We start from the raw sequence: 16031 nt of genomic DNA on the forward strand, positions 1-16031 counted from the left end.
ATGCAGACACACTCAAAAATTCTCGACACAGTTTGACCATAAAGATTGAGACAAAACATACATGCTTTCTTTAACAAAAGGTGTGCAAGAAAGAATGACAACCTTCAAATGGTATTTGTGTGTGTGTGTGTGTGTGTACGTGTATGTGTGGGTGGGTGGATGTGCATGTGTGTGAGAGAGAGAGTCCCTGAAGATAACAAGTCGCATCTCTCACCCTGCTTCCCAGAGTGGCCGTCTCTAAGCTGTGCTAATCGATTGGCGAAGGAGGAAAAAGGGCCAGCTTTAATGTGTTGCATGTGAAGGATTTACTGGAGAGCAGAGCCACTGAATCAATGGAGTAGAAAATGCATCATTAGGACAGTGTCGCCCCCCCAACACCACCCACCAACCCCCACCTCTCAGCCCCCTACCCCAGTCTTATCCCATGAGGGTCCGGGACAGAAAACACACACACACACACACACACACACACACACACACACACACACACACACACACACACACACACACACACACACACACACACACACACACACACACACACACAGGCTTACATGTGATGCTTGAGCTCTCATGCCACAAAGTCAAACATCCTCCAAAACAACACTGACTCAGAAGGCATCACATGTAACATAAATGCTTAAACACACACTTATACACACACTTGTTTAAAGCGTCCCCGATGGCTCAACACACACACTGAAAGTCTAGAGCTGTCCCCAATATCCAGGCAGATGAATCGCCTTACTCTCATCCTACCTCAGCCCTTTTGCCAGGAAATGTTTGGGAGACCCAATTTTAGCTTTTCACAATATGAATAATTAAATTTTGAATGAGTCCTGAGATGAACCAAAATTCTGCACCCTTACATAGTATGTCAGGCACTCTGGGAAATGTATTGCAACTGACTGCTAAAACAATGTTTGATAGATAAAAGATGGACTTTCTGACCATTTTCATGCCAAACAAGTCACAACCGTTCAGTGTTTCACCTGGGAGCTTGATACTTGGCAGACTGGAAAAACCTCTGAAACATTGTTTAGACCATCATAGGAAACTCTCCTCTAAAAACCAGACAACACAGCACTTAAAAGCTGAATGTCTTGCTTCACTTATTCACTGATTTTGGGTGTTCACACACATCAGACATTTAAAAGACAGAATATACTATTTCAGTATCCATACAAAATATGTCTGTATTTGAGTTTTCCCATCACAAACCTGACGTTAATGTTTTTTTAACCTTAATCATGATCTTTAACTAACCATTAATCAAGTGTTTTTGTTGCCTAACATTAACCATATTTTACCTAGCAAAACCCTATCTTTTCCTAATCTTAACAATACCTTAGCTGGCATGCACAGGTTCTGCAGAAAGCTTGAATTTTAAACAACATTAGCACTGAACTTAATTTGCAGAATCATCCAATCTGGAAATTCTTGTCTAGATTGCATAATAAAATGTGCAGAGACAAAATGAGTCAAGTTTTACTCTATTTTTATCTAGCTCTGTTCATAATGGAAGAGACATAATTGGAAGACATCAAATTAAATTCAAAGTCCAGATCAGCCTCAAGTACAGCCACACAAACACTTACAGTAGACAGACAGACAGACAGACAGACAGATAGACAGACGGATAACGAGATAGTGTCAACGGTCAGGTAACAACCTGGCAAAGCATATTAATCCGTCTACAGATGAATCATGTATCACTAAGAAGACAAAGTGCTTTAATTCTGTCATGGGATTGGTCCCATGTCTCGTCCCGCTGGTAAAACACTTACAGGATAAACACTCCCATTAATATTCCTCTGTGCACCTCTCCTCTCCTCTCCACTCCACTCGCCTCTCTTCTCCTTTCCTCTCCCTGTCCTATAATCCTGCCTCGGCGGACATCCTGTCCTGTCCCGTCCGCCTTGCCAACCTGCAAGATGGAGATGAGAGGACGATCCAAATGCAGAAGGGGGAACATGAATCATTACACTTCCTGTTGAGGCACGCTGTCCGGGGAAGGAAGAGAGAGGACGCCCCCGGGGCTCCGATTGATTCCGGAGACTTAATTGGGTTTATTAGCCAAGATGTTGGGCCCCGTGAGGAGGCTCCCAGAGGCCGCCGAGTCCCCCCCACCCCCATTCCCACTCTTCTGAAGGAGAAAGCCTGCGTAATTGTTTTCCCTCCATCTTCTGTGTCATTGTCAGATGGGTCCTGCGGGATTATTAGCAACCCCAGGTCCCTCAATAATTCATCCAGAGCTATTTATACACAGATGGAGAGTCCTCTAAAGTCTCCCCCAGTGAGCTTATCTGACGCTTAGACAGACAGACAGAGAGAGAGAGTGATGGAGAGAAACAGTGCTACAAAGGGGAACTAAGGGAGAGATAGACAGAGAGAAAATGGGAGAGACATACAAAGAGAGTAAGAGGGATGGAAAGAGGCAATCACAAAAAGAAATGCAAAGAAGAGCAAAGCGAGTCTGACAGTGAATAAAATAGTGCGAGCGAGAGACAGCGATGTTTTAGGTAGACCCAATGACAATGTTTCTGGTGTGCATTGAGTTTCAAGGTGAAACTCTCTTGTCTGCTTTGCCAAAGTGAACAAAAGCACCGTCCCGGGAATAGCATACCCTCACACAACACACATTAATGGCTTTTAATCTTCCCCCCTTTTTCCTCCATTTAACACAATTAAGATGTTTGCAAAGCTAACATGGACCACTAGTCGCTATAGGAAGGACAGATGAAAGACATTCAGGGATTTCCATATGCAAAGTAAACACAGTTATCCGTCCTTTCTAATGTGTCAATGCGTAAAACCAACAAAACAGCAGCCAGCCATTTCTTAAATCTCCTAATAATTCACTAACATAACATTAACACATTAGCATATTAACATTAGCACATTAAATAGCTCCTAATCCCAAACAGATAGCGGTTGGGCTACAGGAGGCTGCATGACTGCATGCTTTTAATAGCTTTGCAGATACCTACATTTTTCCGCCTGCAAGTTGAGGGGACATTTTGTTGTCGTCAGACTAATGAACCCTTTGGCGCACAAAGTTGATTTTCAAAGTCCCTTTGTTGGTGCTCCAGCTATAGATAATTATATATATATTCATCCCCTTTTATGCAGCTCATTTAGAAAGCTTGGCTTCCTCTTGGACAAATTGGGACATTGAAAGGCAGATTGGAGTGATGACTTTTACATTTTGCATCGATGGCACATTAATAAGGGCAACTATAGCTATGGGAAAAGACTTGCTTAAACACCCTTATAATATCTGGTCATTTGTCTGTTGCAAATAGCATCACAAAAGTTACGCTTATATTTAAAATGCAATCTTTCTGCCTGTATTAACAGAAAAAAAGTCTTGTACTATAAATTCATAATGGACAAAAAAAGCTTAGCTCTGAATTAACAATTAATTAATTTACCAATTGATTTACACAGTATGTAATAAATATGCTAATATTTTTATTTACAGGCTTAAGTTCGGGACTGTTTTACAGCTCATAGTACATAAAAGGTCAGTCCACTGAAGTGCATCAGGGAGAGTCAATTGAACTTAGACTGATATTTCCAGCAGTAGAGCTTTTAAATAGAACCATTATAAATAATCCTAAATAGACATATACCTATGTAACTTTTATCATGTTCCTTTTTTGGTGTTGAATTTGATTTGTTTCAAAAGAGAATATTCAACATTTTGATGCAGCAACTTTTACATTTTCAATTTTAACTCCAATTAAAACTGGAAATACTTTTGGAACATGGCATTGGAAACTCATTTTCCATTCTTGTTTGCGAAGCAGACTTTCCTTAGCTTTGGGTAGAGTCTATGCCAAATTAATTTCTACTGCCCACTGCTCACCTCATAGTATTGATGAACGCTCCATAGAGAAAAACGCATTTTCTCTCTCTTTCTCCCACACACACTCACACATACAGACGTGCACACTGCTGTTGCTCCGGGGAAAGCAAAGCTTATCAACAAGCGTATTCTCACACACTTACACACACACACACACACACGCATGCACACACACACACACACACACACGCATGCACACACACACACACACACACACACACACACACACACACACACACACACACACACACACACACACACACGTGAGCACAATCAGAATTTTCTGTCTCTATCTATAAACCCCATGAAATCATTCCACACCAAGTGAAGCGGGGTATGTATAGGTTTGGCCAGAATTCCCATCTCCTGTTCTGTGATTAAAGGACAAACTAATAGGCTCTGTCTCGTTGGGAACCTGTGTGGGGCTGGGAGAGACCTCCGAAGCCATTAAATTGCAAATCTGTAATAATTTGCTGAAGGCTTTCTGTCCAGATCATTCCCTGGGCTGATTTGTGCATTGAGGTAGCGCTCTGAATGGCCAAGCACAAACCCAGCTGAGCCCACCAGCTAGCCAGCCAAGTTAGTATACTTGAGGGTACACTCTGGATGCACACAAGGCCATATTTACTTTATAAGAAACTGCAGTGCAAACTTGTGCTGCGCCTTTCATCCAATTTGAAATGAATGCCTGAGTTACGAAAGGCAGCAGCTAATGATACGATAATTAACAAGGCCTGGCGGATTCTGTGAAGGAGCAACTCCGTGATCTGAAGACCCAAGAAGAAAAAAAGAAAAGAGATCAAAATTCTTTAATACTGAAATAAAATACTCTATAAAATAATTTATAGAAGAAGGTTTATCAAAATATAATATAAAGGAGTTAAATAAACTTCAGAGGGAATGAAAAATGAGATTGAATGGCATAAAAAAACACCTTAAGGAAAAGATTGATTATTACAAAAATGAAATGTAAATTACTATAAGAGTGCATTCACCATAGAGCATCAGCAGCCGAGTTAAATTGAATGACTGCAGCCACACAATATTGTCAAGTGTTGTATTTGTTTGTTATTTGCTATTGCTCACTTTTGTTTGTACGTTGTGTTGAGCTTGTTCAGTGCACTTTTTAATTATTTCAGCAGAATGAGCCACCTCACCCTTCTGTTAATATACCCCTGAGGCAGAAGATCTTCCTCCTGTAAACGCATACAGTATAAATATAGGAGAGGGGATGCATGTTGTGTGCTTCCAGTTTGGTTTATCTGTGTTTTAAAAGAGTTATAAAAGGCTTCAAATCTGGCCCTCGGTGACACTGATACAAACACACACATTCATATGAAATTTATGAAGTCCCTCTCTCTTCCTTCTGCTTGTGTGATTGTTTTAGCTTCCTGGCTTAGAACCCAATAGCCAGACTTGGAGAGGACATCAGGAAACGACCTACACCTGTGTAGTTTAGGCCTCAGCCGATTGAAATGGCTTCCTGTTAACTTCTTTCTCTTCTCTTCCTCCCAGGCCTTCACCAGCCAGTATGGTTAAAGGTTTGTGTTTTGTTTGCATGCATCACACACTACACTCATCCATACACTGCATTCATTACTGACCTAGCTGACCAACATTATTATATCATTTTATTTTAACTAGAACATTTCTCGATTCTCGTTTTTGACACTGACTTTGAGTCAGCTCATGATGAATAACAAACACCTACAGTGCACTTGAACAGTCATTTAGTAATTCTCTAGATTTTATCTCTCCTTTTGCAACCAATATTATATCCTTCAACTAATTTATCAAAAAGGTCAAACCACAGCTGTTATATTTGGTGGTACTGCTGTTGATACATGCACAGATTTATGTGCTTCTCTGTTCTATCTCGAACAAATGCAACAATAAGTATTGAAGTAAAAATTATAGTGTGCTTTTACCTTAGTTGGTTATAAATTGGTGGCTTTTTCAGACTTTGTTGTTGCGTGAGAGCAAAACTTGAAGGTGGTCAAGCTGTCCACTACAGTGAGTTGATGGCTGCACTAATATGTAGCAAGGAACTATTTCTGCACAGTCATCTATTCTTGCAGATGTCAAACACAAAAACTTTTAAATCCCACACCGCTGCACCCTCACATATTTAAACACATAACAACAAACTGCAGGAGCTAACATATGCAGAAGAAAAAGGACAAACACTCAGTGAGACCTGTCCCGTTAACATGTTGTCAGAGAGCCTGCTAATAGGGAGGGCACTTGGTTATTTACCCCCGGGGCGGCTGGGAGCTGCAGGGGTCTAATTCTGCTACCATCCCAGGAAGGTCATTCTCCCTTCTCGAGCCATGATGGCCACAGAGTAGTGCTTAAATCTGGCAAAACGCAGCCTATAAATTACAGCAGAGGACAGAGGGGTCAGAGCCTGGCATGGAACTGGGCCAGAAGCTATCAATCTGCCGGGGCCAGCGAGGGCGACATCTGTCTCTGGGACTCCCTCACTCTTTCTACTTCTCTCTCTGTCGATTTCCTTGCCTGCTTTACAGTCTTTCCTTTTCAGCCTCTTCCCTCTTTCTTTCGTTCCTTTTGCTCACCCCGTGCCTGTCATTGAACAATCTCCCGGTGCCTCCATTTTTAGTCTGTACCTCTCTTTACAATCTCTGCTCTCTCTCTCTCTCTCTCTCTCTCTCTCTCTCTTTATATTGTCTGCCTCTTGATATTTTCTTTCTGTCTTTGTGTGCAACCCCCACCCCCCCACCCCTGCCAACCCGAACTCTCCTCCATGGATCTCCCTCGCCTCTTTTCACGCATTCTCTTACATCATCCATGTTTCAACATCTCTCTAATTCTCCTTCTCTCTCCCCCTCTCCCTCGCTCTCTGTCTTGAGCTCCTTGTCGTTTTACGCACTCTTGCACCATCTCCCTCTGCAGCGATATGTTTTGGTCTATCTGCTCTCCAACCAGCAGGATAGGATAAAGCCTTGATGTACTTTCACTCCATGTGATGCCAATATGATTTGAATGGTAATATCTGATAGCAAAAAGCACTGATCTGCACAGTTTTGGGGGAATGAAACTGGAAAGAAATGCACCCAGTGGGTAGGCAGAAACAAATATAACATTTGAAATACAAACTCAAAGCAGATCTGATGCCTTATGCCACTCAGAGCTGTGCAAACTAGCATATTTATTAACAAGAAATTTACATTCAGTATAAAATATAACAATTAAGAAACTGTTCTGAACTGAGTTGCTAACTTTAGATATTCTCTGATAGTTTGAACAATAGGATGCTGACTCTGCCAGTCAACATTTCCCAGGCCTAATCTACAACAAACATCTCGTCTTGGTTGATGCTTCTGCTAATTTCACCAGAACATCTTACAACACATTTTCCACCCAAACCCTCGAAAACTTCTGCATGACTTATTAATCCTCCTCCATTTTCTGAATCAAACTTGGCCTTGAATAATTGAGAGGGATCTTTGAAAAGCCCTAACCTCCATCCCCACCTTCCTTTTACAAGTCAACGTGGTGCATTTTTAATTGGGGACATGAAATAGGCATGAAGGGAGATGGGAAGAAAGTGAATTGAATCAGGGACACTCAAACCTGGCAGTCATCGCATAGCACAGTGGATTGTATGCATGCATACAGAGAAGGCTAAATATGTGTCTGGCCTGACAAGTCACACATGCTCAACAGTCTTTGACGTGCGCTCTGTCTGGGACAAATAGTACAAGACTCATGTAAACCCTGCTTTAGAGTATCCCAGCAGGCAGACCCAGATATGCCACTTTGAGTTATGTTTAGTAATTTGGTTGAAAATAAACATCAATTCGAATTTCTATGAATCATAAATCTCCAAAGGTGAATGATTAGTTTAGTTTATATATATGGGCTAAAAAGGTAATTGAAAGAACCGATATTACTGTTTGGAGAAATACTGAGGGATTGTCACAGCAAGGTAATGATTTCATTTCTCTGTGATATTAAAACAGAACTTGACCTTGAGAACATTGTAGAACACACACAGATATTGGGGAAGAAATATTTGTTTACATGCATTAGATGGATTTTAAAAAGAGTAAAAGACAGTTGGAGAAAAATATCTAACAAGAATTAATGCTTGCTGGAAATGCATTAATGGGCCACTGCCACAGTTAGCTGTGACAAACTTAAGGTCTATTTTTCATATTGCTGCTGTGTCATGCTGCTATTTCTTCGTGGAAAGCCTCTGCAGCAGAGGGCTGCAGCTGGTCCCCTTTTCATGTGCACACTGAAGGTTTGAGTCAGGTTTGGACCCAACAATATATATATTACTATTAAACACAGACAGTTACTATAAAGCATTACTTTGGTGAGGGCTGAAATTGCATGACCTGAGGCCTGCACATTACTCTCCTCCACAGTGGGCACGCACGCGCGCCACACACACACACACACACACACACACACACACACACACACACACACACACACACACACACACACACACACACACACACACACACACACACACACACACACACACACACACACACACACACACATGACAAAATATGACAAATATTCAGAGAAAATGTATATACACACACACATATACTGCACCCACACAGATGCTGGGGACGGTTATTATAATATTCCCCATCATTCATAATGGCTCCTGACTGTACAAAGCTTGATAAAAGGAGTCAGTAGCTCTAATCCAAAAGACAAAATACCAGTTTTCAAGTTCACACACACAGAGGAGATTCATAACCTTTTGACTGCTGAACAAAGGAAATGGTATTTAAGCCTTTTACATTGAACAACTACATACAGAGCACAATGCCCAGCTAATTGCATGGCAGATTTAAGAGCTCCAGATATGGAACAAAGTGGAAAGCATATGGAGTTAAATAACAAAGAGCCTCAACTCACTACCAATACACTGCGGTTAACTGGCAGTATGGGTGAAACTACATGAATACTACATGAAGTTCTTAATCACCCTCTAACCTCCTGAAATACAGTGAGTTTTCAAAAACCTGTAAAAAATTAATATCAAGCAAAAAAAAAGAAAATGAAAAAAAAGAAAAAGAAAAGAAAAGCAAGCCTCTTTTTTCACATATTATTACAAATACAGACGTAAATAAATGCAATCATGAACAAAACAAAAGTACAACTCACAAACAGCATGTAAGACTTTCCAACATTTCCAAAGAATTGCATTCCCCATCTCCAGAACCGGCCACCTGGCCACCCTTTCAGCTACCCTGCCAGAACAGGGTAGCTGAAAGATTCAAGAGGCCCAAAGCGTCAACTTTTTAAAAAATGTAACACAAGGCACAATAATACTTAGCTGATGCAAGAACCTGGAAAACAGAAAATATTTACCTCTCCAAGGAGCATGTGTCAAAAAAAGGATTTTTTTTTCATCTTCTGAAAGAATAGTACACCGGGGCAATGAACACGGCAATAGGAAAGCAAGACTAAGGAAAAAAGAGGAAAAAAGAGGGAAGCCAGTGCAAGTTGTTTAGCCTCTCTTTATGGAAAACAAAAGGCCAAATGTTGATTAAACATTTAAGGCAGACTTTATTTTAACCCAGCTCTGGGCTATCAGCCAAAGTGGTTAAGTGTATCAAAACAAAAACGCTTTTTTTGTTGCACATGTACATTCTTTAAAGATGTTTTGCCTTAGAAAATCTAGGAAACTTCATGGATCATGTTCATGTGTGGTGTATCAGAATATTGATATCCAAATTTGTGACCTGGGATAAAGAAATAAAATGCCCACCCAAAAAAATCTATCTATCTATCTATCTATCTATCTATCTATCTATCTATCTATCTATCTATCTATCTATCTATCTATCTATCTATCTATCTATCTATCTATCTATCTATCTATCTATGCGAAAATTGTTGAGATCAGCTGCCTCTATGATCTGTAACGATGGCCACAAATCTTCAGTGTTGAGCTTCCCCACAGGTCAGCACTGCCGTCCACAGTGACCCATGACTTTGCCACGCGGAACCATTAACTACGCGGTAACACATGGTACATGCTGACTAGACCATTTTACTCTATGATACTAGAGGAACAAGTGCTCCTGAACTATTAGCATAAAAAAAGTTTTCTGTGAAGCAAATCGAGTGTCTGGTAAATGATAATGTACTTCTTTAATTTCTATCAATAGTCATTTTAAAAGCACGACCGAACTTGCAAATTCTGAGAGCTGCTGAATGTATGTCATCTAGTTTCAGTCAGTCTTTAGGGAGTGAGATGAGATGAATAGGTAGACATTGCCATCCCTTTACATGATCTCTCTCGCTCTCTCTCTCTTTCTCCGTTTCTGTGTGTATGTAAAGGTCAGCGGTTTTAATGAGAGGACCGCTGAGGTCAGAGGAGCTAGAGGGCTCCACCTCCCTGACAGGCCTCATGACTCCAAACCTGCTGTTAGCATGCTAATCCTTGCAGGAGCTCCGTGAGCATTCCCTCCTTTGGCTTCATGCGGTCATCTCTCACTGTGACTAACTGGCTCCCTGCTCGGCCATCAGCTGGCCCCCATCTGACAGTCCCCTCCAATAATAATGGACAACAGCGGCAGTGCTGCCTTGACAACGGTCCTCCTGACAAATTAGACTCACTGTATTCCCTGCTCTGACTCCGCCTCTTGTTTCCCTCTTGTTGCTTGGCAGTTCTAGGCTCTTCCAGGACAGGGGCGGTGGGTGTGCTGTGTGGCGCCTGTGGTCGGGTGTACTTTGGTGAGAAGCGACCTCCTCCGTGACACATGTTGCCTTTCTCTCTGACAAAACACTCGAAATCAATTGCGATGCGTCTTCATAGAAACCGGGCACAATGTGGGGCCTGAGCGCACATTCTGAGCTGAGCTGAGTAGAGTATTCTGGGCCAGGGGAGGAGCAGAGGAGCACATAAACACACACACAGTCACACACACTCATCCCAAACCAAATGCGAGAGGAGGAGAGAGAAGGATCCCACAGAGAGGATGATGCAACGGGAGTGAAATGTTTCGGCCAGAATGCATGCTGCATTAACGCAGACCTGCAGGACGAAAAAACACACAAAAACACACTTCTTTCTCCTTTTGTTCAAAGCCAAATTGGGTTTTATCTGTCTTTTTCTTTTTTTGCAGATGGTACTTCTCTAATGACAACCTGTAACACCTAATTGCCTTCAATAAAACACAGCTTGAGTCTTTCATGTTTTTGGCATCATGACTCCTGGCCTTACCAAACACGATAAATCCAATAATCTGTTCTGAACCTGCCTCCCTGACATATTCAGTTAAAAGGGCTAAAATATCAAAACCATAGGCGTTCAGAGGAAACCATAACTCCCTTTATGACCAGCACAGATTATAGCCCTCATCTGTAGCATAAGCCATCTGCAGTGTGGGTAAATTTAAACAAGATTACTATTGGTCATTACACTGTATCTCCACTTGTTCAAACATATTAAACCTTATATGATCATATAACCCTTTTCTGAAGTATTGATATTAAATTACAAAATGGCTCAACAGCCAAGGTATTATCATTAATCCCGACAGTCTGAGTGAGCTGATGGTCCTCTCTCACTGAAGAGGAGGAGGTGATTTGTACTAACAACCTGTGACATTTTGTTTACATCATTTGCCAGGTCAAAATGGAGTGTTTGACCCAAATGTAAATTAAGTTTCAACACTCGCTTTGACTTTGAGCGACTCGCCTGCTTTGTAACTACTTTAACTGTCTGAGCCTATGGAGAAAGCTGTTGTTAATGTATTTAGTTTGGACCAAGGACAAATATATTGCTCACATTAAATGAAACAACGGCAGTAAAACAAACTTGGTGACAGTTGCATTTGCATTTGTTTGGAAAAACGAAGATGTAGATAATAAAGATTTGGCCAGGAACACAACAGTGCCTGATAATATGATAACAGTAAACAACAGATAACACCTTTAGTTATTAAATGTCTAGCCTGTATCACCAGAGCTCAATTGCTCTGGCGATTATTACATGAAATCAGGCTGATGAATACTGCTAGCAATCATATCTACACCTTCTCTTCTTCAATAGACCCCCACCTCCCATGCTGCATTGCCAAAGAGAGGAGAAAGAGAAAGGGCTGGCTCTTTGTGCTAACCGTGCCTCTCAGCCGTTGTGCTTCATAGCAGCAGCAGCAGCAGCAGCAGCCAGTGACCGTTATAAATGGCCTCTATTAGCATGGCTCGGTCGCAGAGGGGAGAGAAATAAAATCATTGAGAGAATGTAGGCCTGCACTGGTATCCCTGTGCCCGCTCCAAGCCTCTGCAGACCCCTGTCCCGTGCTCCCCTCCACCCTGCTCCTTCCACCCCTCCATTCCAAGGGGACAGAATCCTAAAGACTAGATTACTAGTGATACATGGAGTCATTATGGGGAGGGTTATGGCAATAGTATCACAGGCACGGCTGACAATGGCAATAATAGGGGTCTTTTTCTTCCAAGGTAGCATTACCATAGCAAAGGCTGTTTCTTTAGGCCTGCTGATGTACAGTAGAAAAGGATCAAGGCCTTTTATTACCTGCCGTAGCAGAAAAAGCTCTGTATTATCTAGCTGAGAACATGCTTGTTTCTTTGTAAAAGTGTCTCTTTGTGTAAAGTTAAATGAATGCAACAGTATCAGGCATTGCATTGTTAGTGATGACAGCTACCAAGTATGTGCCATTTGAGAGAGAGAGAGAGAGAGAGAGAGAGAGAGAGAGAGAGAGAGAGAGAGAGAGAGAGAGAGAGAGAGAGAGAGAGAGAGAACAAAAAAAAAGGCCGAACAAATTTGTAATGGAAATGAAAGTCAGTCATCTACAATCTGCAGTTCAAGCAGAGACTTTGTACTACTGGCATTATAGAACATGATGCACTGTCGTGATCAAGCAACGTGTCCGTGCAAGTACATAAAGTGAAGACAAAGCGAGAACGAGGGAAAGCAAAGGATGAAATGGATTGAGCAGAGTGGAAGAGACAAATAGGGAAGGCTAGAGAGTTTTCTGGTGGGCAGTTCTATAGACTTCACTCCACTGGAGCATTTCACACCTTAAAGGGTCATCAAGCCCTTGGTTTAACTCTCTATGGCAGGAGTCTGAAAAATGCAAACAGAATGAAGGAGCTGAGGGAATAGCGGAGAGGGATGAGTGGTGAAAGACTGTTGCAACACGTATGTGAAACACGTACGTTTATAAATTTGAGGTTGTGCAAAATGTAAAAAGACCATTTGAAATGCAGAAGACTGCATTGAGGATGTTTGAACAAGAAATTGCCATCAACATTAGCATTTAAGAAATGGCTTTGACTTTTAAACTCCCATACCAGCCAAGACACAGAAAAAATAGAGCATTCATCATTTCTCCCCAGAATATTTATATATTTGCATTTAAATGTTGTCTCAACCTCTTGCTGTGACAGCTTACGACATTGGATTCATGTTACACTGTGTCCCCTTCAATAAAAACCGATATAACAGCAGTGTACACAGTCATTCACTCTGCCTGTTATTGTGGGCTGAGCTGTCTTTTACTGCTAATTTGGGAAGCGTCTATGGAAACCTCAGGAAGGTGTTAAGAATTTGTGGAGGGAATGCGGCCTTCAAACAGCTTGCAGTGAGCTAGTGAGCCAGGGAGTAGCTAGTGCCTCCAGCTAGTTAAAATATGAGCGCAGCGGGGGCTCACTAATGAAAGCGGGGGCCCAGCCCAGGAAGCAGGGCCGTATATCGCTGTGAGGAGACAGTTCTTAGAATCAGCTGGCGAGCCGTGCCTATAGTTCTGGGGCCACTGGTGATTAACTGTCCAACAGGGAGTCGCTACTACAGCTGGGCTATTAATAAAAGATAACCCCCCCCCCCCACACACACACACACGCACCCTACACCCACACAGACATACTTTCCTTCTCCACCTCTTTGGTTTTCCCCCATGCCTGCAGACAGTCTCTGCCCTCTGGAATTATTTGTATATCATAATCATTTCCTGACACATGGTGCATGTCACACATTGTTTACATGGGGGCAGAAAGGTGCTTTAGAGGAGAAGGGGGGTCCCAAATAAAGTGATAACTCATTCTTAATGTACTTTGCTCCCCTGGGAGATGTCCTGCAGGTATAGCGGATCAATTAGTGACCTCTCATTAGATGGTGATTTGCAGAGAATAACCCTTCCCTTGAGAGCAGAAAATAAAATCCAGGGCTAAAGCACAATCCTTCCTGTTGCACCAAAAGGCTGGACATGAATATTACACCACAAGACCATGTAACAGTGTTACAGCAAAAGTTTACGGTTATTTAATTCATTGACATCATTATGTGTCAGTCAGGAGAAGTTTTAAAGATAGAGCAAGGCAATATGCTGTGTAAAGTCAGAAAATTCTGCATCTAATTAAAATACATTTCACCACCTTAAGTGTTCTATTGGCTGTCCTGTTTTGTACTTTAATTTGTATCCCCAAAGAGGGAGGAGGGACAACTCGATTGGCAAAACCTGAAAATCTGTACAAAAGTAGGCTACAATATATTCACAGGCCCACTCCCTCTGTGTTGCACACGTGCGTACACACGTGCACGCGCGACCGCCCCCTCACCACCAAGACCCCATCTGAAACACACACACACACGCACACAAACACACACGCACGCAAGTACGCACGCACACACATGCACGCAAGTACGCACGCACACACATGCACGCACACAAACGCACGCACACACACACAGAGTTACGGGCAACAGAGTGTACGGTGCTGCGGGCAATCAAACACAGCCTCCCGCTATTGCAACGTGAAAACGTGAGGTTAATGGCCTGGATTTAGCACTGTAGTGAATGAAAGCACGTTTACAACCGCTGGACTAGATGTGTGAATACTCCCATACACACTGTTCAAACAGGAACATTGCTCCTCCTAATATCACCCTACATAAATTCATGCCGTCGTGACTCCCGATTCGTGACACCCTCATGCTTGGATATGCTTGCTCAATAAGGTAGAAAATGAAGCACTGAATTGAAGAGATCCACAGACATGTCTAACAAAGGAAACATAATCTTTTTTTTGTTTGGTGTCACAAATCCTGACAAAAACATGCACAAAGTCATTCAGGTTTCAGCTCTACAGAAAATTGCACAATTTGCCAACAATCGCGCAGTTCTACTCATTAAATCCTGCATGATTTATGTTCCTCACGCTCACAAATGTGTGACAGATTTCACGCTGACAAAAACAAGTAGAGCTTCATAGTTGTCTCAGGGATATGGGCATAACCCACCTTTGTGCATGCCTGTGAAGCGGTCCTTGAGCACAGTGAGCTCGTAGATCTTGCCGAACTCCTCGAAGAGGGGCCGGAGGTCCTTCTCATCCAGGTTGCGGGGGATCTGACCGATGAAGAGTTTGATGGCATCGTGGTCCTTCATGGGGATGGTGGCCGGGCAGCCCGCCGGGCTGTGGCTGTGGCTTAATCCGTTCACGAGCCCGTTCGTGCTGGCGGAGACCACACCGACACCGACACCGTGCAACGCGCCGTCCACCTGCCCGTTGGTTAAAGTTGCCATCTTCGGACCGGCCAGTGAGTTGGGATGGGTACAACAGCAGCAGATGGTGATGATGAAGAATCGTTTTACGTTGAAAAAAAGCTGGTGGAAGTCTTGGTCAAAATTTGGTTCCGAGACCAAGCCGTGCCAGAGCTGATTCCGCTCTCGTCCTATCAAAGCCAATATTTACATTGATGTGAAAACACATGTAGCATTTGGCGAAGACGCATATCAAAAGCGCGCAATGCCGTTGGTCCCGGTGGAGGCTTTGATTCCTTATACTTATGTCCTACCCAATAACTCGTTCATTGATTTCATAAAAGAGAGACAGAGAGAAAGAGAGAGAAATAGAAGGGGAGGGAGAGAGAGAGATAGAAGAGAGAGAGGGAGAGAGAGAGACCAAGAGCGTTCACTGTCTATTTACACCCACGTTCCCTCGTCCCAGCTTCTTGGCACCCTTTTATTTTTTTGCATTGAGGAGTCGGTATGGGTGTCTTCTCGGTTTAAACGGACAGGGTCGGCTCAATCTCTGCCTGTACAGCGGGGATGTTTCAGTAAAGAGGGGCCGTTATAAACTCGGCATATGTCAAACCCAGGGTATTCTGTCCCCCCTTTTCTTATTAGAGGACCAAATG

At 42.5% G+C, this 16031-nt stretch overlaps 1 protein-coding gene across 6 annotated transcripts in view; it reads right to left on the bottom strand.

Moving 5' to 3' along the window:
* The window catches only part of celf4 (CUGBP, Elav-like family member 4), an 88951-nt gene extending 73150 nt beyond the window's left edge, over positions 1 to 15801 (bottom strand). For all 6 annotated transcript variants that reach the window (XM_062416560.1, XM_062416563.1, XM_062416562.1 and 3 more), the window contains exon 1: positions 15135 to 15801. In XM_062416560.1, coding sequence (XP_062272544.1) covers positions 15135 to 15417 — 283 coding nt within the window. In that variant the 5' untranslated portion in view covers positions 15418 to 15801. The remainder of the gene's footprint in view (positions 1 to 15134) is intronic.
* Between the last annotated feature and the right edge of the window lie 230 nt (positions 15802 to 16031).

Source organism: Scomber scombrus, chromosome 3, assembly GCF_963691925.1.
Source record: "Scomber scombrus chromosome 3, fScoSco1.1, whole genome shotgun sequence".
Classification (NCBI taxonomy): domain Eukaryota; kingdom Metazoa; phylum Chordata; class Actinopteri; order Scombriformes; family Scombridae; genus Scomber; species Scomber scombrus.